Source organism: Physeter macrocephalus, chromosome 12 (genome assembly GCF_002837175.3).
Source record: "Physeter macrocephalus isolate SW-GA chromosome 12, ASM283717v5, whole genome shotgun sequence".
NCBI classification, from domain to species: domain Eukaryota; kingdom Metazoa; phylum Chordata; class Mammalia; order Artiodactyla; family Physeteridae; genus Physeter; species Physeter macrocephalus.
The window spans coordinates 17161970-17189628 of NC_041225.1; the positions used below are offsets into that span (position 1 = coordinate 17161970).

The 27659-nt window shown below is 49.6% G+C and overlaps 1 protein-coding gene and 1 non-coding gene across 2 annotated transcripts in view; both read right to left on the reverse strand.

The window, feature by feature from the left end:
- The window catches only part of CRACDL (CRACD like), a 125742-nt gene that overhangs the window by 14106 nt on the left and 83977 nt on the right, over positions 1 to 27659 (reverse strand). The window contains exons 3-7 of the mRNA XM_055089060.1: positions 27076 to 27244; positions 20450 to 20585; positions 19931 to 20104; positions 13732 to 13917; positions 6705 to 8277 (exon numbers count right to left, since the gene is read on the reverse strand). Of these exons, the coding sequence (XP_054945035.1) occupies positions 6705 to 8277; positions 13732 to 13917; positions 19931 to 20104; positions 20450 to 20585; positions 27076 to 27244 (2238 nt within the window). The remainder of the gene's footprint in view (positions 1 to 6704; positions 8278 to 13731; positions 13918 to 19930; positions 20105 to 20449; positions 20586 to 27075; positions 27245 to 27659) is intronic.
- Positions 2202 to 2274, reverse strand: TRNAG-CCC (transfer RNA glycine (anticodon CCC)). The gene has a single exon. It is a non-coding gene; the product is annotated as a tRNA-Gly (tRNA).

Genomic DNA, 27659 nt, shown 5'->3' on the forward strand with positions numbered 1-27659 from the left:
GCGCAGTAGTTGAGAGTCCGCCTGCCGATGCAGGGGACACGGGTTCGTGCCCCGGTCCGGGAAGATCCCACATGCCGCGGAGCGGCTGCGCCCGTGAGCCATGGCCGCTGGGCCTGCGTGTCCGGAGCCTGTGCTCCGCAACATGAGAGGCCACAACAGTGAGAGGCCCGCGTACCGAAAAAAAAAAAAAAGAATCTAGCCTAGATATGGAATTCCCTGGCCATCCAGTGGTTGGGACTCCACACTTTCACTGCCAAGAGCCGGGGTACAATCCCTGGTCGGGGAACTAAGATCCCATAAGCCGCAGAGCGCAGTCAAAAAAGAAAAAAAAAGAATCTAGCCTGGAGAAACAACTGTGTGAATACACAGAGCTAAAACAAACAAGGAGGGTGACTGCACCACTGTTAGCAAAAGGGAAAAAACCTCAAAACAATTGGAACTCCCTTCAGTAGGGGAATGGCTAAATAAAATATGGTAAATGTACTCTGTAGTCCTTAAAAAGAAGGAGGACAAGTGGCTCATTCTGATCAGAAAAGATGCCCAGTCTTTATTGTGGACTGAAAATATCTAATTGCAAGCCAACATGCATTTTTGGGATTTTTAAAAAAGGACTGCTGTGCTTACATATCAACATTGATGTAGCCATGACTGCAATGGCCATGGGAAAAGAGCTGTTAGTGTGGTTCCTTCTGTGTGTGTGTGTGTGTGTGGGGGGTGATTACAGAGGTTCAGAGGTGGGTGGAAAGGAGGCTACTACCTATTTTTTGCGCCATTTAAAAGATTATTTTTAAATTTACATATAGTGAAATTCACCTTTTCTGTCGTACAGTTCTGTGAGTTTGAACACGTGCTTAGATTCTTCTAACAACCATCACAAATGGGCTGCAGAACAATGTCAACACTCCACAAAATTCCCTGGTACTACCCCTTTGTAGTCAGACCCCACCTCTATGCCCAAACCTTGACATCTGCTGATCTGCGCTGTCTCTGTATTGTTGCCTCTTTCAGACATCATATAAATGGGATAATACAGGTGATAATCTTTTGAGACTGGCTACTTTCACTTAGCATATGCATTTAAGATCCATGCGTTATCGTGTGTGTCAACAGTTCATTCCTTTTTATTGCTGACTAATAGTCCATTGTGTGGGTTGTTTATCCACTGGCCAGTTGAGGGATATTTGGGTTGTGTCTAGTTTTTGGTGATTATGAATAATGCTGCTATAAACATTTGTGTTCAGGCTTTTGTGTAACCTAAGTTTTCCTTTATCTAGGATAAATACCTAGAAGTGGGATTGGTGGGCTGTAAGGTAAGTGTACTTTTAATTTTGTAAGAAGCTGCCAAATTGTTTTCCAAAGTGACTGTAGCAGGGACTTCCCTGGTGGTCCAGTGGCTAAGACTCCACGCTCCCAACGCAGGGGGCCCGGGTTTGATCCCTGGTCAGGGAACTAGATCCCACATGCATGCCACGACTAAGAGTTCACATGCCCCAACTAAGGAGCCTGCTGGCCGCAATAAGACCTGGCACAGCCAAATAAATAAATAACTAATAATAAAAACAAAAACAAAGTGACTGTACTGTTGTGCATTTCCACTAGCAATGAGTGAGAATGCCAGCTGTCCTGCAACCCCCTGGGCACATGGTATTATCAGCATTTTTAATTTTAGCCATTCTAACATGGCTAAAATGAGATACTAATGTGATAGTATCTCATTACGGGTTTTTATTGGTGTTTCTCTAATGGTTAATGATGATGAGTATCTTTCATGTGCTTATCTTCCATCTGTATATTCTCTCTGGTGAAATAACTATTCATATCTTTTGCCCATTTTCTAATGTATTTTTTGGTTTTGTACTGTTGAGTTTGAGAATACTTTATATATTTTAGATACCAGTCCTTCACTGGATATATGGTTTACAGATATTTTCTCATAACGCATAGCTTGTCTTTTCATCCTCTTAATGGGGTCTTTGGCAGAGCAAAAGTTTTAAATTCTTAAGTCGAATGCATCAATTTTTCCTTTCATGGATTATGCTTTGATGTCAAGTCTAAGAACTCTTTGCCTAGTCCTACGCTCCAAAAATTTTTTTCCTAAGTTCCTACAAGTTTTATAGTTTCATTTTACCTTTTTTTAAAAAATATTTATTTATTTATTTATTTGGGTGCACCAGGTCTTAGCTGCAGCATGTGGGATCTAGTTCCCTGACCAGGGATTGAACCTGGGCCCCCTGCATTGGGAGTGCAGAGTCTTAGCCACTGGACCACCAGGGAAGTCCCCTCATTTTACTTTAAGTCTGGACCACCAGGAAAGTCCCCTCATTTTACTTGTAAGTCAGTGAATCCTTTGAGTTAATTTTCGTACATGATGTGAGACTTTGGTCAAAGTTCACGTTTTTGCATATGGATGTTCACATGCTCCACAACCATTTGTTGAAAAGGTGAAGCAAAACCAAACGATATGGCCATATTTTTTACAAGGGTGCAAAAGTAATTTGCCTGAGCTCCGTGGATCTGTAAATTTGTTTTTCCAAAATGTAGGAAGTTTTCAGTCATTACTTCTTCAGATATATATAGATATAGATATAGATATATACATTTTTTTGTTTTTTTTTTTTTTTTTTGGTACGCGGGCCTCTCACTGTTGTGGCCTCTCCCGTTGCGGAGCACAGGCTCCGGACGCGCAGGCTCAGCGGCCATGGCTCACGGGCCCAGCCGCTCCGCTGCATGTGGGATCTTCCCGGACCGGGGCACGAACCTGTGTCCCCTGCATCGGCAGGCAGACTCGCAACCACTGCGCCACCAGGGAAGCCCCCAGATATTTTTTTCTATTCAAATCTATTTCTCCTCTTCTCTCTGACTCCTATGACATGAATGTTAGACTTTTTAATATTGTTGCTCTGGCCCTCAAGGCTTTTTAAAAAATATTTTTTTCTCTTTGTGGTCAGGATGTTTTCTATCGATCTATCTTTAAGTTCACTGACCCTTTCTTCTATCATTTCCATTCTCCTAGTGAACTCTTCCAATGAATTTTTAATTTCTGTTATCATATTTTCCTGTTCTAAAATTTCTCTTTGGCTTTTTTAAATAGCTTCTATTTGTTTACAGAGAATCTTCCCATTTGTTTCAAGAGTGCTCACCCTTACATCTTGGAACCATGGTATAACAGTTGCTTTAACATCTTTCTCTAATAATTCCAACCTAAAAAGAAAGGCAGGTGTGAACAAAGTTGCTTTTCTTTAAGAATAAAAGACCTGTATATATATATATATATATATATATATATATATATATATTTATACAAAAAAACCCCAAAACAACCAACACAAAATCCCACCAAGCTCCTTGTATTCTACTCAAATGAACTTGAATACACTGAAATAACTTTGTCGTTAGAGACGGTGACAGTCTTTTTGAGCTCATTTCCTCCAGAAAATCTCCCTGCCATCCAAAGAGAGACGGGCATCTACCTACAGTCGCCGCCACCTGCCTCCCCAGGCCCCTAAGCTCCCGGACAGCGAGGCTGGCGTGCTCTTCCTGACCACCTTTTAGGGCCAGCACAGTGCAGCGTGCCTGGCAGGAGTACATGAATGTTTGTTGAAAGAACGAATATGCATGAATGAGTGAGGACTGGCTCCAGGACCTGGTGTGCCAGTGTCACCAGCCCGGTCTGGAGGGAACGAGCGTGGACTTGAGGCAGCGGCTGGTTATCAAATGAGGCCCCAGGTGAGAACAGCGCTTTGTCCCTGCTACTCTCCAAAATATCCAACAAGTGTCCACCACTACACAGAAAATAAAACACACACACACACACACACACACACACACACACACACACAAAGGAGACTAGAAGGAAGGCCAACAGGGATAACGTCCAGAGAGTGGACCTACGGACGGCTACTTTTTTCTATATGTTTTGTGTAGTTCACCGTTCTCCCTGTTCCAATTCTAATCCTGTGCGCCGGAAGCTGCTTCCAGACTGGTGATTTAGACTCTGGGACGGACGGGTCCAGCAGGAGGATGGGGACTGTCTGCACACATGAACAGGGCTGATAACCCAGGGCCATGCACCTCCTATGGCAAGTGAGCAGACTCACTGGTCTCCTTTGTGTCAACGAGCACAGACGCACCGCGCTCCCAGCGACCACCTCAAGGTGCCCTGTGAGGCTCAGTCCGGTCGGCAAGCTGGGCTCCTCTGTTTATTGCCAACAACCATCTTATCCTCCCCTAATCCCACACCCCCGGGGTTTCTCCGTCTTCAAGGAAGGAAGACTGGGTGTAGGGGACAGGTGGGGGACGGAGCAGGAGTGCCGGGACAAAGTAGCTGGAGTCCCCGAGATGGAACGGTGCCCATCTGGGACACCTCCATAACCCAACTTTATGGTGCTCACCCCTGGAAGGGGGGCAGGGGAGATGGCAGCCCATCTGGGAGCTCTGGGTAAAAGCTCCTGCCACCACGAGATAATAAACAGCAATAATTAGGCCTTCCTGGAAAACTGGGTAATACTGTTATTACAACGTTTTATTATCTGTATGTTTTACATGAATTTAATTGCCTTCAGCTGCTATAATTTGAGAGCCATGAGGACGGGAGCAGAAATAATAACGAATTGAACCACAAGCAGACCCAGGGTCTGGGGAAGGGGTGGAGGCTGCTTCGCGGATGGGCTCTGGGAGCCTGGGGCTCTGAGATTCTGCTCTGGCCTGCAGGAGACAGCCCCCAGACCCCACGGTCCCAGGGGGCACCAGACAGCAGCCCCAGCCTGCCTGGCTCTCGTCCCTCAAATACCATCCACCCTGGGAGGGTCGGTTCCCAACAGAATGTAAAAATTATCTCCTCTCTTTGCATCGAAATGAAAATCACTACCCTTGCCCCCTAAAGCAACCTAGATTCTTCCACTCCAGAATTCATGTGTCAGTTACTTCTGTGGCTTAGGGAGTGCTAATAAAGCTAGTAGGGCAACACAATTCTCTTCTATTTAAGCAAAGCCGTTAATAAATATTATACTGTATTTTACAAATCAAAAAAAAAAAAAAAACAGAAGCTCTCTAACTACAGACCATTCCAGCCAGTTGACAATGAACAAAGCCTGACTCTCACAGCTTAAGCTGAGGAAGTTATAAATTATCAATGTGTCAAGCATCGCCCTCTGAAGCTTCTTTTCCAGATCTGACCATGAACCTGAGTATCCCGTCTTTAAGTTCTGTTCATTCAGCAAGCCTGCGAGAGACATCTTCAGTTCTAGCCCACGACGGTGGATGGTGCTGATGTCAGGGTTTTATCTGCACCCTCCTCCGCCCTGGCTATTTCAATGGCTTTTTGAATCACTCTATAATAGCTTCAATAACCTGGAAATTTGCAGAGTTGATAATCAGCTACAGCTTGAACCTCCCCCAAAGTTCCCTCACTGATGATCCTAATGTAGCGGCAGCAGCAACAGCAAATCACAGCGGAGCCAAGGGGCCTGGATCAGGAAGGCTGCACATGCTGGCTCTTCTGGGGGCGTTTTCCCGAAACTTCTCCCTGGAAATCGCCTGCATCTTTGGGTATCGCCTTAAGAATTTAGAACCCCTTATACACTGCACTTTTACTAGCTTCCTAGGAAGAAGACACAAAAGACTAGAATGTCTTTAAACCTGTCGTTGTGTGTGTGCTTCCTTTTAAGGTGTGGGGTCCCTGAGAGAACTGGGTTCTACTTCCTCTCTGTTCCACAATGCAGTGATTAAACAGGGTCCTGAACTTAGAGCAGCCACTTAAAATATCCTGAAAGTTGTGTTGTTTTATAAAATCTGCCATGGAAAATTTCTCCTTAGTGCTCCCATCACCCCCCCACCCCTACACACACACACACACACACACGACTTCCATGTCTAGTTCCATTTTTGGTACACTGATTTCCATCAATCAAAGAAACCAGCAACGAGAGATTCTTTAGCTCCACTGAAAATACCCGTTTCCAACAGATTCCATCTGAAACACTATATACAGTGACAAATGTCAAAGACAGAGAAAGGTCACCTATTTTGTCTCTGCTCATTTTAAAAGACAGTTGCTTTACAAGATTCTTATATTCTGGCCCAATCTTAACACCATCTCCCTTTTGGGACAGTTCAGGCCCACCTGATGAAGAAGTCATATTTTACGAAGACTCATGACTCCGATAGAAGGGACTCTTCCTGTGTGAGGCTGGGCCCTGTGTGCCTGATTATTATTAAACAGGATGAAATTCTTCCTTTGGGGGAAAATTCGGAATTATGCTAAGTGACAGTGGAGCCAGATGCTTCACTTATAACCAAGAACCAAGTGAGGCCCCAGGAGGGCCTCCACCCGTGAGAGCATACATTGCCCAGGAGGGATACCCCTTCTGGAGGAGAAAGCGTCTGAGTGATCCACTGAGGGGCCCAGCTCCTCTCGGAAGACGCTGCAAAACGAGTTTCTACATTTTCCTGACTTCTCAGAACTTACACAAAACCCTGACATTTGTTTCCCTTCCCCAGTCTCTATTCCTAACTCTTGATCAAACATGGTGGTACCAACAGGAATTTTGACTTTTCCTCCAGTTCCCCGGCAAGGTTTTTACCCAATGCATTTACATATCGATACCTTGCGGACGTCCAGCAAGACATTCCGACCGACCTGACTTCCCCGTGGCCCTGACCCTTCGCGAACACCCTCCCCAGGCTGCTCCACGCGGGCCTCTTACCAGCTGCCCTGTGGGGCGACTTCCTCTCCGCCGCCTGGCTCTCCTTCCTGGGGTCGGCGGGCGGCCCTACCTTCTCGGGGTCCCGGGGGCTGGCGTCGGGGGGCGTGGGCAGCTGGGGGAGGGTGAGGGTCTGCAGCAGCGGCTTCCTGGGCAGGGGCGGCTTGGAGCTGAGCTGCTCGGCGGACCGGGTCTTCGCCTTCCCCGGCTCGTTGGGAGACCTGGCGCCTCGGGCGGCGGGGCCCGTCCCGGGCGGACCCTTGTCGTTCCTGGAGAGCAGGGTCAGCCCTCCTTTCTCCAGCCTGACCTCCGCGCTGTACCTCTTGATTCCCCTCCCCTCCGGGCAGGGCGTTTCTCTGTGTTTGAAGGACAGAGACGTAGAGCGGAGCTTGACGGGGAAGGGGCTTCCGTCCCCGCCCGCGGGCCTCTCCCGGGCGGCCGGGCCGGGGTCCGCGGTGGCCGCGTCCGGAGAGCCGCGCTCGGCCGGGGCGGGCGGCTTCCGAGGGCCGGGCTTCGGGCCCTGGGGCTCGGCGGGCGCCGGGAGGTCCTCGAGGGCGGCCTCGCTCTTCCAGGCCGGACCGCTCCTGCGAAGCGGCAGCCGGACGGCGGGGCCCCGGGGCTCCAGCAGGCGGCCCCCCGCGCGCGGCCACTCGCGGCCCGACGACACCGAGAACTTTTTGGCGGCCCGCGCCTCGCGGCCTCCTCGCTCCATCTTGCGCTCCGGCGCCGCCGCCTCCGTGGGGGACCCCTCCCGCTCGGCCCTGGGGGGCTCCGGGGGCGCCGCCTCCTGGTCCAGGGATCGGGGTGCGGCCGCCTCTGCAGGCGCCTCGGAGGCAGGCGGTGAGGGGCCCGCGCCGAGGCTCGCGTTCGCTGTCGCAGCCGAGGCCTTGTGCTTCAAGCAGCTCTTGGGGGCCGGCGGGCTGGGGGCGGGGGCTTCTGGCCCTGCGCCCTCGGGACCCGGCGCATCCAGGGTCAGTCGCACCTCCTTCGGGCCGGTGTGGTCTGGCCCGTCGGGACCAGGGGGCGTCTCCCGGCTGGCTGTGGGGCCGGGCTCGGGAGGGGTCGTGTCCCCCTCGGGGATGCAGGGAGATAATCGTCCCTCGACGTCTCCTGAAGCACAAACCACCTCGTCCGCTGTGTCCCCGCCGGGGGGACACCGGGTTTCCAGGGACAGCTCCTCCCTCGGGTTTTTGCTGTCGGGATTAGGGTGAGGGTGCGGGGAGCCTTCTGGCCAAGACGGGGACTCCGAGCGGGGGTGTGGGCTCGACACGGGCTCTGTGACCTCCGTGACCTCGGGGGTGGCCAGGCGGCTGGAGGGGTTCTCCCCCGGGGGGTTCTCCTCCTCGGTGCTGGCGGTGAGCGCCGGGCAGTGCTGCAGGCGCGCCCGCCGCGCACGGGGCCCCGCAAGTGGCAGCATGGTCGCCTGCCCCCCAGGCTCAGCGCCAATGTCCTGTCCCCCGTCCTGCTGCCCAGAACTGGGCTTCTCCTCCGTGCTGACTTTGGGTAGCGGCTTCTCGTCGTATTCCTCCTCCTCTGGGGTACACGTCAGATCGCTCAGGGATTCGGACTGGGCTCTCTAAGAGGAATAAAGTGGACAAAAGACAGCATCAATAGGACGAATGTTAGGAAGCCTGTGGCCTTCCCATTCTGTTCAAGGTTTAATTAGGTTTAAGGGAAGCAGAATGTCTCTAAAGCTGGCACTTAAGTGGACATTCACACACAGCTGTCTTTTCTTAATCCTCCCTTACTGGTCTGTTTGGAATCTCTGCCTCCCAAGTTCAGCTTTCAGCAGAACTGAGGCCGCTATGCCCCTAAAATAAATGTTGCCTGAGGCTTTCGAGGCCAAGCTAGAAACCAGTGGACACTGCTCTACAGAGTGAAGCAAAGGGAAGGGGACCAGCATCAGCGGGGTCTGCCATGCTCTGTGCTCGACATGGTTATCTCACTAACTCCCTGATTAGCTCCAGGGAGGAGAGGATTATTATTTCCTCCTTGCACTTGGAGAACTGGGAACTCAGAGAGGTCCCTGCCTTGGCCAGGGCTGAGCTAATAAGTGGCCCAGGGGCAAAGCTGTTGCCCTCTCTGACCCCCTGTGCTGCCTCAGAGCCGGTGCCCCCTGTCCATTCCTTCTCTCTCCAGGGATGCACCCTCATAGCAAAGGCAGGCTGGTTTGCCTAAAAGATGATTCTTATCGTGTCCACCACGGTCAATAGCAAACCATAGCTGACAGGATAAAGCCCAAACTTTTCAGCTAAATTTGAAGTCTTATATTCTGCCGTTTTATTTTATTTTATTTTATTTTTTTGTCTTTTTAAAATTTTTATTTTATGCTGGAGTATAGTTGATTTACAATGTTGTGTGAGTTTCAGGTGTACAGCAAAGTGATTTAGTTATAAATATATCTATTCTTTTTCAGATTCTCAGGTGGGGGAGGGATAAATTAGGAGGCTGGGATTAACATATACACACTACTATACATAAAAATAGACAATCTATTCTGCCGTTTTAAATTGTTTCTCCCACTCCCTGCCCCAAACTTTTCAGCTAAATTTGGAGTCTTATATTCTGCCGTTTTATTTTATTATATTTTTTTATTTTTTTGTCTTTTTAAAATTTTTATTTTATGCTGGAGTATAGTTGATTTACAATGTTGTGTGAGTTTCAGGTGTACAGCAAAGTGATTTAGTTATAAATATATCTATTCTTTTTCAGATTCTCAGGTGGGGGAGGGATAAATTAGGAGGCTGGGATTAACATATACACACTACTATACATAAAAATAGACAATCTATTCTGCCGTTTTAAATTGTTTCTCCCACTCCCTGCTCAGGTCAAGCCAAGCCCCTGCCATTTTATGTGCCAGACTCTGGGCCTGAGTGACTGGCCGGCTGCCCTCCACCCCACACCTCCAGGGCTCCACTAGCACCCCCAGAGCTATCTCTGATTCCACTCCTATAGGAAGCCTTGCCTGGCTTGGCAGTAAGTCACGGCCTCGTGCTATCTTCCTTCAGAAAGGTCTCTGGAATCTAGATTTAGTCCACTTCCTCCCTACCATCCACAGTCAGTTCTTGCTCTCTTAGGAAGGAAAGGAGATCAAGGTAGTCATGAATCATTCAAAAGCAAATGTGAAAATGACCTAAAGGCTGAGGGCATTGAGGCTGGTGTTTTTTAAAAGTTCCTGATGGTAGACCTGTCTTTAGACTTTACAGAGTCACCCAGGCTACTGCACAAGGGCAGTGCCCTCCTTCCTTCTTTTTAGCAAACACCCAGGGGAGTGTTTGCAATAGGTTTTTGTTGTTGTTGTTATTTTAACATTTTCCAGCTGGCATCTGCTTGCTAACACAAGATAATTGGGATGTTTGTGACGACACCTAAGCTAGCTTTGCCAAGATGCACAACCCTGTTCCTCTGGATTTCAAAAGGGCAAGATGTGAAATCCCCAGAAGAATTTTCAAAAGCTTCAGGTTCCTAAGGTGTTACTGGCCTTTTGTTACTACAGGAAATCCTTGACGTGGAAACCCCTTTAGGATGGTGGCTCATGTTTTCAAACTACTGGAACCCACGTTAAGTCAGCGTAAAGCTGAGGAGCAGGCCTGGCTTGAGCACATCCAGCTTGAGCCACCGGCAGCTCCGAGGGGTTATGGTGGGAGGCCAGGCAGGAGGAAGGCTGGCACGGAGCGTGCGCTCCAGAGGGTGACCCCCGATGCTGAGCAGAGGCTTTGCAGGGAACAAAGAGGCTCCTGCCCGAGCCTGGGCTCTCTGGCCAGGACGGCAGGAAGGATGCAGATACCCACTCCACCTCCAGCACCCACACCTTGCCTCCCACTCTGGGCCCTCAGAGCAGCTTCACCCCCTGGAACCCTCCCGAGGAACTGGAAGCAGGGGACCCATTGCTCAGCCCGCACCCAGATGGAGACTCTATCGTGGCTGCCTGCTCATCTACCTCCTCTCGCCAGAAAGAAAGCGTCTTTGGGCAGCCGGCACATCATCTGTGGACAGGGGATAGGCGCAATGAGCAGTGCCGGTGTGGAGAGGAAGCATCTGTTTCTGACACCCGGGGCTTGCTGGCAGCTCTGCCGGCCGGGCGACCTCGGGCTAGTCATCTAATCACGCTGCTCCCGACAGAACAGAGTTAATGATATTCCCTCTCCTCGCACTGCCTGGGTTGGGACGAGGACCAGCTGGTGTGGTGAGATGTCAGCATAAACATTTACGGGCGTTCCACTTCTACTGCGCCGGAGCCAGGCACGGGGCACGGTTCTGAGCGCAGGGTAACAAACATGCTGAGACAACCAAAAGCGATGCTGGTCTTTCCTGTGTTCCTCTTCCCCAGCCCCTGCTTTGGTGGTGGCAGATGGATCCCACCAAATGCAGTCTTGAAAATGTTTTTCAAACTTGTAATAAATATCACAATCTTGACAGCCAAGGTTTTTTGTTTGTTCGTTTTCCTGTGCAAGATGGGATTTTTAAGGTGAAGAAAAGCCCTCTTTTTTCCCCAGCGCTCCAAAAGATTGAGAGCCTACGTGATGTGGAGTAGAGAGTGTACCCCACCGACGGCAGAGGATGCCTGGCCGGGCGTGGACACAGCTCTTCTGCCCAAATGGACGAAAGAGCTTGGGCAGCAGTAGGAAAAGACTGAAGTGGATACTGAAGACGCCTGAGTCTGCGGGGTTGGGCGTGACAGAGTGGGTGATGGAGAAAGAAACCCCACGTGTTACAGGAGATCAGAGAAGCAGCGGAAACTTGGACCTCGCTGTCCAGTGAGGCCCAAAGGGACAGGGAACCTCCAGAAGTCCCCAGGGTCAGGAGGGCAGCAGAGGGGGCAGCGTGGCAGCTCTTCCCCACCCTTGGAGCAGAACAGGAACGTCTGAAAGCACGTGGTCCCCAGAGGAAGGTCCTCATGGTTAGGAGAAGGGACCTCACAAAGGGCAAAGGAGGCTGCAGACACTAAAGGACAGAGGCCTCCAACGTAGGACCCAACAGTGGCACTGGTGACCACCAGCCAGACACCTCTGTGCATTCAGGAAAATACGGACACCTCCAAAAACATAATGTATCCATGCCTGCGCCCGACCCAGAAAGGGGGGAAGATGTGCAAAGGACAGAGTTTAAATCAAGGAATGACTGTGTTTACCCAGACTGCCTAAAGCAGATTTCCTCTTATTTTAAAAAAGGGGCTTCAAGCGCTAAGTCAAGTTCAAAAGTAAAGAAAGAGGTACAGCTCTGCCCAGGGGGCAGCAGGAAGGAATGCTGCATTTCCACTGGGAGTATGAGATGGGCTTCCCGTGGCCAAGTCCTGGCCAGGTGATGGCTGGTTACACACACCCTTCCAGGGCAGAAGGCATCCCCACGGGGAGAAAGCCCAGACTTGGGGGCCACAGGGAGCTGGCTTTGCCCTTGTCCTGTGGCTAAACTCAGCACGAGGACAGGCAGGTCAGAGTTACTAGGCCTCGCAAGTCCCCACGGTACGGAGCCTTTAACTGTAAAGGCACCGGATGGACAAGCATTTGCCCAAGTACCCAGGTCCCCAGTTTCCATGAGAGCACATTAGCCTGAAGGTCACACAGCCTCCTTCTTTCTCCAGCATTAGTCCCCTCAAAAGTCGACTTTGCTGGCATGAGGTTAAAACGCGCCTTCCACATGCCCAGAAGAAAAGCCACCCTCTCCAGGGAGTCCCTGACATCCCCGGGAGGCCCCAGCCCACTGCCTCCAGCTGAAGTGCCGAGCTCGTCCAGGGTACCTTATCAACACCCCGCGATCTTGTCTCGAGGGAAGGAGGGAGGGGATGTTGGTCTATGAGCATCTCTTTCTCAGCCCCGTCATTCTCTGCGGCCAGGCGGACCCCACACCCCGCTTCTCAGCCCCTCTGGGCATGAGGCATTGCAGGCACCACTGGGCAGCGGAGAAGGTGACAACCCTACGTGGACCTCGAGTCCCTGGTCCCGTGAAGCCAGAGCACTGCACGAGCGAGTTCTCAGCTCCCAGAGGGACAAGCTGATGACTGCCCGGGCAGCATGCCAAAGAGGGGTCTGTCCTTACAGGGCCACCACCCCTGTGCTGCTCAGTAGGTCCTCGTCCCAGGCAGTGTCCATTCTAGCTGTTCAGTTTCTCCCTTGGTCATTCACGCGTTTGTTCATCCATTCATGCATTCGACTAACGTCCACGAAATGCCAGCTCTGTGACTAGTGTTGCTCCAGGGCTAGAAGTACAGTCTTCTCACGGAAGACTGGCAAGAAACAAGTGACCACCTCCAGTTACAACGGTCACGGCCGTGTAGAGCCGGTGCCATGGGGGCAGTGCCCATGGTGATGGGCAGGCGGGCTGCTTTCCACAGGACGCTCATGGGGGCCTCTTGGGGGGGGACCTCGGAACCCATCCCCCAAGGGCTGAGCAGGAGGTGTCCTGAGCAGGGGACACAGGCGGCCCCAAGGCCTGGGGTGGGAGACAGCTTGGTAAGTGCCAGAAGCAGAAGGGAGGCCAAAGCGTGTGGAGTGAGAATGGAAGGAGGTGGGCAGGGCCCGGCCGTGCCAGGCCTGCAGCGTGGACATCACACTGAAGACGGTGGTAAGGCAGGGGACCCAAGGCACAGAGCAGGTTCTTGGTAAGTGTTGCAGAATGAAGACCGAATGAATGAACGAATGAGTGCTTAGGCGGGGAGGGGCATATCTGATTTAGGTTGAAACCACAAGCACCCCCAGCTCCTGCGGCATGGTCATGGTCCCACAGCCCTCGCGGGGGCGGGGGGGGGGACCAGGGGCTCGAGGTCCACGTAGGGTTGTCACCTTCTCCGCTGCCCAGTGGTGCCTGCAATGCCTCATGCCCAGAGGGGCTGAGAAGCGGGGTGTGGGGTCCGCCTGGCCGCAGAGAATGACGGGGCTGAGAAAGAGATGCTCATAGACCAACATCCCCTCCCTCCTTCCCTCGAGACAAGATCGCGGGGTGTTGATAAGGTACCCTGGACGAGCTCGGCACTTCGGGGGGGGGGGACCCACCCGGGGGGGACCCACCCACCCTGCCCCTGCCCGATTACCGAGGACAGACGCCGCATTTTGCTGCACCGCTGGTTGCGGGGCTTGACCAGGAGCTTGTGCTTGGCCGCAGAGTTGTCCAGGCAGGAGGAGAATTCTGGGGGATAATCGAAATCAGCCACGGGTGCCACACTGCTGTCCGAGGTCCTGGGGGAGACGGAGGTGTCGCTCGCTTGCCTGGAGAAGAGCTGGTCAGGAGACTGTGGCCCAGACGAGGAAACCACACAGACCTTCAGGGGACAAGGAGCACACAGGCCAAGCCATCAGCTTCCCCGAGGAAACAGTACAGCCAGCACATCAACCTCCCCTTTCACCAGGCTCATCTCTGGGCTGGGGGTTTGAAGTGTCGAGCCAAACCCTGCAGGCCCATCACTCATTTCCAAGAACCTGAGTCCTAGGTGCTGTGTAGCCAGTAACTCTGCCTTCGCCCACCCACGGCAGCTGCACAGGTGCTTCGGACAAGAGCTACTTTCTCCCATGAAACCGACCAGCCCAATTCCTCCGAGGGCAGAGTCAGGCTTGGCCCCGTCTCTGGAAGCCATGGGGGCGGCTCAAGGGTGTGATTCCACAGGCTGGGGCACAGCCCATGCCAAGCCCTGCTCTCAGCGTCCCACCACTGCTCACTCCAGGGTTCTGTATCTTCACGCCTTCTCTTGGGACAATCTGGCTGTAAGTTACCCCTGTTAAGTCTCAAATATTTTACTAGTTCATACCTCGGCAGGAAGTAAATGAAAGGCAGCAAAGGGCAAAAGTGTCGCCTGGGAGGAAGGGGTTGGGGGGAGTCACGTGGAAGAGTGCTGGCAACACCAGGTTCTCCTGCAAAGACACTTATCAGCATAAAGTAGCAGACAGGCACCCACCGGGCACCCGGGGGAGCAAGGTGCAGAGGGAGACCTTGGGAGGGGCTGGGCTTTGGTGACAACCCTGCCACCTGCAAACAAACAAACACAGCTTTCCGTTCCAGCATGGTGCTCAATATTCGTGTCAAGTTCACAATTTTTCCCAAAGTGTTTTATTTTCCAGTTTCTTTTACTTAGCGTCTTAACCACGTTTACGTGTACAGTTCATTGGTGTTAAATACGTTCAAGGCACTGTGCATCCATCACCACCCACCACCCCCAGAACTTCTCCTCTTGTAAAACTAAAGCTCCGTGCCCATTAAACACTAAGACCTCGACCCCTCTCCCCCAAGCCCCGGCACCCACCCTTCTACTTTCTGTCGCTATGAACTTGACTAAGTACCTCGTATAAGTGGAATCATACAATACTCGTCCTTTCGTGCCTGGCTCATTTCACTTAGCGTAATGTCTTTGAGGTTCATCCATCCTGTAGCCTGTGTCAGAACTTCCTTCCTCTTCAAGGCTGAGTAATATTCCACTGTGGGTGTATATACCACACTTTGTGTGCCCACTCATCCAGCCCAAGACCCTTGGGCTGCTTTCACGCTTTAACTACTATGAGTAATGCTGCTATGAACGTGGGTGTACAAATATCTCTGCGAGAAACTGCTTTCAGTTCCTTTGGGTCCATACCCAGAAATGAAATCGCTGGATCGTAAAGTGATTTTATGTTTAATTTTTCAAGGCATACTGATTTCCACAGTGGCTGCACCATTTTACATTCCCAACCAACAGGGCACAGGGTACCAACATCTGTCTTCATGTTCTCTCCAACATTTGTTATTTTCTGTGTTCTTTTTTTTCTTTTTGATGGTAGCCACCGGAATGGGTGTGAGGTGGTGCATTGCTTACATTTTAACCCGAGACCATAATTTTATGCACCTCACGATGATTCAGTAAATGCCCTCCTCAGGAAGGAAGTGGCGACAAGAAGACGCAGGAGTGAGGGGCTCCCAGGGGCCCGGATGCATCTCGCTCAGGGTCTTTCCCACAACCCTAGGCCACACAGGAGCACGTGCCCAGCGGCCCCCCCACCCCAAACTAGAGGAGGAAATGGAAGGAAGACGCTGTTTGCAAGCGCGCCACTGACGCGGGGACCACCCCCTGCAGAGGAACGTATTTTCCCTGCTAACATAAAGTCCCTTGTATTTTCCAGTGCAAGTACAAAGCTTATTCCTGTCGATGGGGAGAAGACAATTAACAAAATGAGGGGGAAAATGGTTCTAAGTGAACTAATCTCTTTTAGTTCTGTGGTTTTAGCGACTGGGGTTCTTACGGGAATAAAACAAGAAAGATTATTTTGAAAATAAACCACAGGACACCTGGCCACGACGCCCTCTGTGCCTGTGGCTTTGGCTCCCACTGTTGAAGCTGATGACTCAGGAGGTCCCCTGCGATTGGACGGGAGACACCTTCCCCAGAGAGTCCTCCTTATAAGGTCACAGCAGGATGGGTCCATTTCACAATCACACAGAATCCTTCATTTTCACCCCTGTCTGGAGGGACAGTGGATATCCACACTGGGTGAGATTTGGGTTTTTGTTTTTCTTACTGCCTGGGACTCAAGAGAGCAGACAAGAGGAGCTGCTTTGCAAACGCAGTGACTCCACAAATGAGGATGAATTCTCCTTCTGTGACAACGTGGGCCCTGGGTCACCCCTCTATAAACCCAAAGGACAAACATTCCCTGCCTACTCTCCCCTCGGATCCCCTGCATCTGCACTGCCTGAGCGGATGGTCCACTCTGGCCCTGAGGCTGGGGGCCTGGGGAGCAGCTGAATGTCCCTGACACCGGACAAGGGCCTCTGTCCCCAGACAACCCTGCACCGGCCGTCACGGCTGGTCTTCCCTATAGGGAACCAGACTCTCACTTGTCTGAGCTGTCGTTCTGAGAGTCCCTGGGGCCTGGAAATACCAACACCTTCCCAATCGAGGAGAACCAAGTTCCGTCTCTGATCAGTGAAGCAACCACGTGAGGTGGGGTGGGGTCTGGAGGAGGAGGAAAAGCTGACCTTCATTTTTATCTGCAGGCTGGTGGCATCTGGAGCTCACGTTTGCATTGCTTGCTACCAGCCCCCCAGTTTTCCTGGAGTCTGTGCTTCTGGATGATTCTGGAAGTGGGTGATTTAAGAGTCTAACAAGTGGCCCTTTGTTGGGGGAAAATATGGCTCAAAGAGCCCTGAGGAAGCAGCCTGGAATTCAGAGGCTTTTGCGGGGTGACCCTGGGTGAGAGCTGCTTTACCACGATGGCCTCAAAAAGAGAGGCCCTGCCACTGGGGGAGGGTGGGGAGGGTGGCTCTTGGGGAATGGGCCCCAGACACAGGGCAGGGGTGGCGGGCAGGCTGGGGGAGGCCTGGCAGGCACTGACCTCCTGATCCCATTCAGTTGTCTCCCAGGTCCTCCGAGGACACAGACCCAGAGGTGAGGGATCCAGCCCGTGGCCTCACCCACAGCAGGAGGCCTCGCCTTCTTTTGCCATCAGAGCTGTACTGTCTCCCCTGTTGTCTTCCCTTGTCACCCAGAGCAAATCAGACCTGCCACTTTGCCACCTCGACCCCTTGTTTCCTACTTAATGGTCGCAAACCTAGATTAGGGCCTCTTAGATGTAATTCTACCTTAAACATCACTAAACAAATTTCGTCAGTCGTTACCTCACATGGTAATGAGATTTTAAAAATAATTCCATGTATTTCCTGAAAAACTCATCCCGTCAGAAAATGTCACCTTGGCCGTGTCATCAAATACTTGTTAATGAAGACCTTTTTTCATAATAATTTTCATTAAGTTCTCTGTCAAGCATGTGGGCCCGTGTAAGGTGTCACACAGGAAAAAACCCAATAGTCTGCAATCTCATCCTTTTGGTGTTTAAGGTGCCATCATATCAAATACCATGTGTTACATAAATGAATTTTATTTTATTTCATTTTATTATGATGATTTTTTTTGCGGTACGGGGGCCTCTCACTGTTGTGGCCTCTCCCGTCGCAGAGCACAGGCTCCGGACGCGCAGGCTCAGCGGCCATGGCTCACGGGCCCAGCCGCTCCGCGGCACGTGGGATCTTCCCGGACCGGGACACGAACCCACGTCCCCTGCATCGGCAGGTTGACTCTCAACCACCGCGCCACCAGGGAAGCCCCATAAATGCATTTTAAAGGGTGCTTTGTCTCCCCCTCTCGATCGGCCCCCTGTGCCAAAAAAACTATCAAGGCACAAAATATGATCACTGTGTCTTCAAAAACCACGATGATAAAGATGATAGTTTTTAAGTCTTAAAGGCTCAAATTTTGGTTTCCGATGAAGCTAGTGGATTGTTCCTACTACCCAATACTTGATAAATTCTCATAACATTTTTTTAAAATAACATCACCACCAAAGGAGGGGTGTTGAAAAGGACAAGGTCAGCCCTGCCCAGTATGAGTGGCTCCCAGTCAGCGGACTGTGGAATTTGTGCATCACAGTGCTTTGCGGGTTTGGGAGCTGGGCTCACTCCTTCATCCTTAACAGATTTAGAAGCTACCCGCTCTCCTGTACCGTCTGTCCCAGCTAAACGCAGAGAACCACGATGCCGGGACAGTCAGAGAACCGTGGGGTGCAATGAGGGTGAGTCAGTCAACACAGTGGCTTGCCAGACACATCCCCCCAGCCACGCAGCCTGAAACACACAAAGTCACATCCACCCCGGAGGCTGTGGCCACTGAGCTGCCAAGATGTGTGTGTCACGCGGTGATGACACCTTAACACGGCCATCAGCCGGTCGACTTGCCCCTCCAGTATTTTAAGGTGCTAAGGGGTGCAGGGTGGGCTTGGAATCCAGGCAACGGGCCAAATCTTCCTCCTTGTCTTCTCTGCTTTCTCCTCGAGGTGGGAGAGCAGGTGTGGGTGCCCTACTGCCCTCTGACCTGCTCGCGGAGCAGGCAGGGACAGGTTGACCCTAGGGCAGAATTCTGGAGAGAGTCATTCTCTGGCCTTCTGTGCAGAAAGCCGCACCCTGGGCGTGTTCACTCTCAGCTACACCACAGCTCTTCCTCTGCCTTCATCCGTGGGGCTCTGGGAACCCACAACGGCAAACAAGTCAGGTAAATACTCCTTCTCCTGCCTTTGCAGGGGAGCTTCTGAACGTCCAAGTGGAAGCGACTGCTGAATGTATTTCAGAGCAGCACGGAACCTGCAGGACTTCCCTGAAGACGGCCCTCGACCAGGGCACAGGAGCCCGCCAAGGACACACAGGGCAGGGGTGTGGCTTATACATAATGGGTCGTAACACGGATAACTCCAATTCTACCCACCCCACAGCAAGGCTTGTCTACAAGGGGGAAATGATCAGCTGTTTCATCATTTATGTACTCATGTAACATAAATAATATGTATTTTATCACTGAGCCCACTGTATGGGCTCAGAATGGTAGCACCATGAGCTATGCTGTTTATACTAGGGGTCTCCAACCCCACCCGGTCGTGGATCGGTGCCGGTCCGAGGCCTGTTAGGAACCGGGCCACACAGCAGGAGGTCAGTGGCAGGCGGGCGGGCGGGCGAGTGAAGCTCTATCTGCTGTTTCCCATCGCGTACACTACCGCTGGAACTACACCCCCTTCCCCTACCCCTCCACATCCCCCCCAGCCCGGCCCCGGTCCGTGGAAAAACCGTCTTCCATGAAACCAGTCCCTGGTGCCCAAAAGGTTGCGGACCGCTGGTATACACACAAAAAAGTTCAATTCTTCCTCCTGGATTCCAAAGGGGGTGGGGGGCTTCTGGGATCAGTTCCCCGCCCTGCGGGGGTCAGAGACACCTCTCCTGCCTGTCACACTTTCCCTGCTGCCCTGTCCACCAGCGCCACGCCTCACAGTTCTACCCCTAAACTAACAAGTTCTCAGAGTCCCAAACTCAGAGGCAGGAGCCTAGACTAAGTCATATACGTGACCACTCCCTTCTCCCGCCAGACAAATGTCATGATGACAGAAAGCAGATTCAAAGCCGTTTTCCTTCTTTTAGATGAGATCCCCGGTCTGGTCGTCTGCTCAGACAGGAAAAACGAGGTATAGGGTTGATTGTATCAGCCCTCTAACCATCATGGAAAATGTTCCCCAAACCATATCTCCTAACGAGGCCTGAATTTCTGCTCAAAGAATGAAAACAAATACAGTCCAAGGCCTGACAGTGGCTTCCAGTGACCTGGCTAGAATCCCTCCTGGCTGCACTGAGCATGACCCAGCACGGGAATCTAAGGGGAACACACACAGGGGCCACCGGAGTCCCCGACAGCCCTATGTGGCAGGCGCGGGTGGAGCCGAGGTGGCGCAGGCTACACTTGCCTTTATGGTGGTGCCGGGACCGACGTCGTGCAGCAAGGACATCTCTGGGGGGCTCCTGGGCAGACCGTCGTCCTCAGAGCTCATGCCAGCATCATCTCCCCGCCTGGCCGGAAGGCCCCCCGGAGGAGGTGGCGGCCCCATTTTCACGTTACACTGTATTTTTAACTAGATCGGAATAAAGAACATTTGCTGTTGTTTTCATCAGCAACTTTTCTCAACAAGCCCTCCCACTGCAATTCATCCATTCAGGAGATACGCTCAGCACCCTTGCCTGGGGCAGGGAACTGCACTGCTAGTCTGCCACCAGCTCTGCCGCCGCCATCTTGAACATGAGTGGTTATAACTGAGAATGAGGCCCAGGTGTAACTAACTGGGCGAGTCTCGGAAGAGCTGTGACGTGCATGCAATTGGGCTCTAAAATAGATCAAGTAAACCCAGCAGAAATCATCTTAAGACTTCCCGATGCATACCTGACACATGTACCCAGCGTCGCCACGGGGAAAAGTTTACCTGCAAAGCTTTAATCCGGTCACACACATTTTCTTGGGAAAAGACCCGCACCGGCCGAGGAGGGTCCTGTCCCGACTCAGGAATGAAAATACTGTCGTGTGAGAGGGCCCGGCTGCCCAGCGTGCCCCTTGACTCCCTAGGACGAAAGAACCACTGTGACCCTCGGCTGGTCCCCATCTCTCGCCGGGGGGCTCGGGATGGGGCTGAGGGCACATCCTACAACAAGCCTTCAGCTGCATTTATTTTTTTTTTAACTGCTTATGACTTCGGTTCATCCTGTCAAATACCACGGTCAACTATTAGGAGCTTTGTAGAGACAGGGATATTTCTAACAGATCTGAAGGTTGTGTGAATTCTTTTCGTTAAGGGAAAAACCAAGGTCTGACGAGGTGTGAGGTCTAGGACAGCAGGCCTGCAGAGAGGAAGGGCTGGCAGGGGGCCTGGGCTGGCTGGCAGGCTGTGCAGACTGTCCTGGGTGCCCGGGGAGGGTGAGGTCTTTCCTTGTGGGCAAACATGCAGCCCCTCGGTGGGCTGGAGGCCGTGTTTACACAGCAGCCTGAGGGCTTTCCAGACGGAGGCATCCTTACAACGTGGTCCAAAACACACACATCCACGTCTGGGTTTGAAAGGAGAATTGCGATGTGCAAAGCCACGCCCTCATCTCATTACCTAATGTGATCTGTGCAACCCAGCCTGTGTGCCAAGGTCCTGGGGCGTAGATGGAGGGCCCTTCTGGCATCACCGTCCCAGCCCCTTCCCCAGCCCCGAGCTCAAGGCTCCAATTTGGAACTGAACCCACAGCACATTCACAAAACGTGCTAAGAGGATGTGGGAGTTATCGTCAGATTTTCCTAGCGGCGCTGGCGGCCTGAACAATAGGTGGAAGGAGGTGACTGAGACACGATGGTGAAGGAAGGAAAGCCTGTCCGAAGACGCTGCCACCTTCTGCACCAACATCCCTTCCCCCACCCCAGCCCTGGGCATCCTGTCCTTTGTGAGGCATTAGGGACTCCTAGGTGTGACCCTGCCCCATGTTGCTTAGTGATGTTTTCTAGCTTCCTTCCAGCTGCTAGAGTAAGTTTGCAAGCGGGGAACCCGCAGATCACAAATGTCCTCACATTTCTGGGAAAGAGTGAGGCCAAGTGAAAGAACCAGGAGGGCCTCCTGCCAATGGCAGCTGTTGTCACATAGATCATATGCACACCTGGGCTTCCCTCCCACAGTGGGCAGCCCATGGCCACACCCTCTGGAAACCATAATCACTGCCCAAATACCTCCACTCTGGGTGTAACTAGAATTCAAGACAGTGTGAAAAGGCCGCTGCAAAGACACAAAATGCTATATGCTCAAGGCCATTGACTACAGCATCATTTATAGATGCAAAAGACTGGAAATAGCCCACATGTCCCTCAGCAGGTACCTGAATAAACTATGGGATGTGATATACTAGAGGCTCTGCAGCTGACCAAAGGGGTGAGGAGCAACCCTGAGTACAGGCAGCACCCGACTCTACTAAGTGAAAAGTAAAAACGGAGTGCAGACAGACAGTGCTGTGTTAGCTCTGTGTGGGAAAGGGGGTATGAACATATACAAACATATGTGTTTGCATATATTTTTAAAAAATAAAAATAGAAAGATAAGGAACCAATGAATAAAAATAGTCGAGACTCAGGGTACCAAGGTTTCTACTTATACTTACAATGTTGTCTTTGAAACTATGAAAACATTTTGCATCGTTAAAAGACAAAATCAAACAAAAAGGGAAATCAGCCTCTAAAACTAGAAAACAAACAGAAGGAAACAAGTCTAATTTTATATCAGGTTGTCAGCATAAACACACAGAGAAAAGAATGATTTCAAGTGACTTTAACTCGACATCCAAGTGACTTTTGACTCTACATCTGTAATAGGATAAATTCTAAGAACAAAAAGCACCAAAACAGCAAATTGTACTTGGTAGTCTTAGTAGCAATATTGGTTAAAAAAAAACAGCGCAGAACAATCTTTATAGTATGTAACCTCGGTGTGGGAAAGGGGGAAATGAAATTATTATAAGTATATTAAATCATGAAGAAAATAAATAATTTTGTTAGTATCATTAGGAACCAAGATTTCCAGTAAAAGAGAAAAGTGAATTCAAACAAAGAATCAAAGAAGCAACAATTCTGTCTAAATAAATTTGAACTGGAAATACCGGTGAATTAATGATTTATTTTTCTCTTAAAAACACATATTTCCTAGCTACATCTACTGGAAAGGTCTAGAAGCAATGACAGCCAACTAACAATCATCAGCCCTGGCAGGCAGATTGTGGTCGCTAAAGACCATTTCACACTAAAAGGAAATGGTTGATTACAGGTCTAGGGCAGGAAATGTACAAACTAACTTGGGATTTCTCATCATGCAAGAAAGCAAAGAACCTTCCAGAGACAAATGGGGTCATGTCAAAAGAAGCAGGAGCTAATCTGAAGTGACTCTCAGTAGCGTAAGATGGGACAGTGTGAGCATAAAAATGAACAGAGACTGTCATGGGTTAGAGCAAATCAAATATATAAAAATCCATGCATTCACAATGATAGTCAAGAAAAAAAAGAAAATAAAAAAATAAAACTCATCACTCAGTTTTAGAAGTTTGCTAGGGTACCAGGTCATCACTCTGAAGGTAGATGGATAAAAGGAGAACCAAGCATTACCCTGCTTTTCCTGTACAACTTGTATTTCAGAGCAACCAAGGAGGTGATGAAGGAAAGGTCTTCTGCATAGACGAATGCTAGCTAGCACATGCAGAATGAACGATCGAATTAGAAAAACCGCCATTTTACAATGAAATAATGGATCTAGTAATGATCATGAGCAGGTGTAAAAACTATCAGGTGAAGGTTCGTGGATGGATCACACTGAGAGAGACCCCCTGAACCCACTGCTCAGTCTTCAGCGTCACCAGAAGTGGGACAAACAGAAAGCATGTGCCTTGTGATGTGATGTGACAGTAAGTGACCAGGACCGTCTTGAATCTAAATCTAATTAAATATCTAGATCCAGCTATCATTCTACAAGAAATTCAGAGAATATAGACATGAGTTCAATCATACCAAAAGAAAGCAAATCCAGATTGTGGGATATTGTCCATCTGATCAATGACGTGAAACAAAGCAGGGAGGGTGAAGTAAAATTGTTATAGATTAAGAGACTCAAGAAGCATAACCCCACTGACGCAATAAATGGGCATCAACTTTTTAAACCCACAGGGTTTCATGTGGTTTCAGCATTAATGTACATTCAGCATTAATGTACCTTGGTAAGTGGACATTTTTGCCCATGGTGATGGATGATAAATTGCTACAGAGTCTAGAAGGCTCACGGACTCTTCAAAGAGGTTAAAGAGTACCTTTAAATTTTTGTCTCTTACACGGTCAATTACTCTATGACACAGGAGCCAAGAATATACATTGGGGAAAGGACAGTCTCTTCAATAAATAGTGTTGGGAAAACTTGGACAGCCACATGCAAAAGAATGAAACTGGACCACTATCTTATACCATACACAAAAATCAAAATGGATTAAAGACTTGAACGTAAGACCTGAAACCGTAAAACTCCTAGAAGAAAACATAGGGAGTAAGCTCTTTGACATTGCTCTTGGCAATGACTTTTTGGATTTGACACCAAAAGCAATGGCAACAAAAGCAAAAATAAACAAGTGGGACTACATCAAATTAAAAAGCTTCTGTGGCACAATACTGTAAATCAACTATACTTCAATAAAAAAGAAAAAGCTTCTGCACAGCAAAGGGAACCATCAACAAAATGATAAGGCAATTTACAGAATGGGAGAAAATATTTGCAAATCTATATCTGGTAAGGGGTTAATATCCAAAATATTTAAAGGACTCATACAACTCAATAGCAAAAACCCAATCCAATTAAAAAATGAGAAGCTCTAAATAGACATTTCTCCAAAGAAGACAACAGACGGCCAACAGGTACATGAAAAGGAGCTCAACACCACTAATCATCAAGGAAATGCAAATCAAAAACAGGAGACATAGCTTCAGATCTGTTAGAATGGCTTTTACAAAAATGACAGGAGATAAGTGGTAGCGAGGCTGTGGAGAAAAGGGGACGCTTTTGCACTGTTGGTGGGAAAGTAAGTTGGGGCAGTTGCTATGGAGAACATTATGGAGGTTCCTCAAAAAATTTAAAATAGAACTATCATATGATCCAGCAATCCTGCTTCTGGGTATTTATCTGAAGGAAATGAAAACAGAATGTTGAAGAGATATCTGCACCCCTATGTTCATCGCAGCTTGATTCACAATAGCCAAAATATGGAAACAACAGAAGTGTCCATCAATGGGTGAATGGATAAAGAAGATGTGGTACATGTATACAACAGCATATTATTTAGTCATGAGAAAGAAGGACATCCTGCCATTTTCAACAACATGGATGGACCTTGAGGGAATTATGCTGAGTGAGATCAGAGAACGAAAAATACTCTATGATCTCACTTACATGTGGAATCTAAAAAAGCCGAACTCATAGAAACAGAGTAGAATGGTGGTTACCAGGGGCTGGGGGGTGGGGGAAATGGGGAGATGTTGGTCAAAGGGTAAAAACTTCCAGCTACAAGATAAGTAAGTTCTGGGGATCTACAGCACAGTGATTGTAGTTAATTATACTGTATTATATACTTGAAAACTGCTACGAGAGTAGATCTTAAACGTTCTCACCACAAAAAGAAACGGTAATTAGGTGACACGATGCAGGTAATTAGCTAATGTTATGGTGGTAATCATGTGGCAGCATGTAAGCGTATTAAATCAACACGTTGTACACCTTAAAATTCCCACAACATTGTATGCCAATGATCTCTCAATAAAGCTGGAAAACAAAGAGAGAAAGCTCTTGTCTCACCTCTGCGCTGTTCTCTAAGGACATTATTTGCACTTCCCGGGCGCCATCATACTCCACCCCAAGCTTCCTCTACTAGCATCACTCTAGCAAACTTTCACCAGTAACTGAAGACCCGCCCTTGCCAGGTGCTGAGAATATAAAGATGAAAGGGGCACTGTCCCCACTCTCCATGGGCTCTGGTGATAGATGATGGACAAGTGGACAGGTCATTTCAGCCCAGCTCACCCCTCCTGCTGTGTTCTTGTTCCTTGGCTGGAGGGGCCGCTGAGTGTTCTGGTTGAGAGACGGGGTGGGTAGAAGCGAGCGTTATAATGTCCCTGGGGCTGGCCCAGTGAAGACATGTAACAGTGAACAATTCTATACGATAATGTCTTGCTCCCCAAGAGTTTGGAGCTGCCTTAAAAATGCGTATATAGGGGCTTCCCTGGTGGCGCAGTGGTTGCGCGTCCGCCTGCCGATGCAGGGGAACCGGGTTCGCGCCCCGGTCCGGGAAGATCCCACGTGCCGCGGAGCGGCTGGGCCAGTGAGCCATGGCCGCGGAGCCTGCGCGTCCGGAGCCTGTGCTCCGCAACGGGAGAGGCCACAGCAGAGGGAGGCCCGCGTACCACAAAAAAAAAAAAATGCGTATATAGCCTGTCCTCTCCACTCTTTACAAGATCCCATGTGGGTGCCTCCTGCTCCCAGCCAGCACCAGAAAAAAAAAAAAAAAAACCTGAAAGACACAGCTCAAATCTCTCCTCTTTAGTCGTTTGGTGCCACCAAGCGGTCAGTGTAATTTCTACTCCTTTAGAAACAGGCAAGGAGACTGGTGAGGAAGGAGGGGACAGGACCCCTTCACGGGGACGCTGAAGCCCAGGACCCCATCTCAGCACGGTCTGTCTCCCAATCCCAAGGTCATTATGCCTTATCCTCAAATTAAGGTGCCCATGTTGTTTAAAAGAAACAAAACCTGGCATGGCAACAAATCTGGTTTTGGTTTTGGTTTTGTTTTTTCCCTTTTACTCACAGAAATAACTGCTGGAATAACCAAAGGATATGTATTATAACTATATGTTGATGAAGTAGAAGTTACAAAAATATGGATTTCTTCACTAGACTTCCCCATACTTCATACCTATTGAAATATGGGTTTCTGTTCTTCCTAACAATATTTTTGGATGATCTTTCTAAGACTGAACAACAAGAAGCCTTCCCCCTACTCCTCTCTCTCTCCAATGGAAAATTTTCTTATTAGGTTACTGAGGACTCAGACTTAGAGAGATGTATTTTTCTGGTATAGTATCCAGGTCCTCAAAAGAGTTTTAAGTCAAATTAAATGAGGGATTACTTCCTAATCTTGCTACTTTCAGCTGTAGGACATTGGGCAAATTTTCCAAAATTTCTTTAAAGCTTGGTTTGTTCATTTATAAAATGGTATATCTTACCTCCTCTTCCATAGTTATGTAAACTTTCAATATATACACACCTGGCACATAGCAGGTACCTGATAATGTTCCCCTGCCCCCCGCTCCAACTTTCTCCATCCCTATGTACGAAAAGACAGAAAACACCATATCTACGGAAGAACCTCCAATGGAATTACCTAGGAGGAAAGTAAGCTCAGAAATCCACCAAGTTACCACGACAGCGAGCCCAAGTATTCGGGTCCTCCTGTGACCCCTCCTGCTCCTTGGAACACACAAGCCTGAAGGATGGAAAAGGCAACTTACTCCAGCTCATCCTCTGAGTCGTAGCCCACTGGCCCCGACTCGATGGCAATGACCTCATTCTTCGCCTGGCTTTGTTTCCACGTGCTACTTCCTGTGGAAGAAGGAGATTCCTTTCTCTTCTTCTTCCCAAAGAACTTCTTAAACGTTTTGAATTTGGACTTTTTCTTTCCTATGCAAAAAGAATGCATGTGAGTATTTACCAAACACGTGTGAGAAGTGCACGAGAAGGAGAGAAAGTAAGATTTCTGTCCGTGCATCAATTATTCGCTCCTGAAAAGTCCTTTTACCACACAGAAGGATGTGAAGCACACAGCGTACCATTTCTGCACGCCTGAAAACATCTTGATTTCTGTCTATTTTGGACGTTGAATAAAAGAGCCAAGAAAGCTTTGGAGCATGATCACAGAATCAAGGCACAGGCAACTTCCCTCTTACTTGAAATCAACAATTTTTTAACATATCTTTTACTTCCTTGGTTCAATTTATTCCTAAAGAGTTTATTTTTCTGATGCAACCATGCTTTTTATTTCTATTACCATACATTGGTTTTGCCCATTCTTGAATTCACACAGCACATCTTGTAT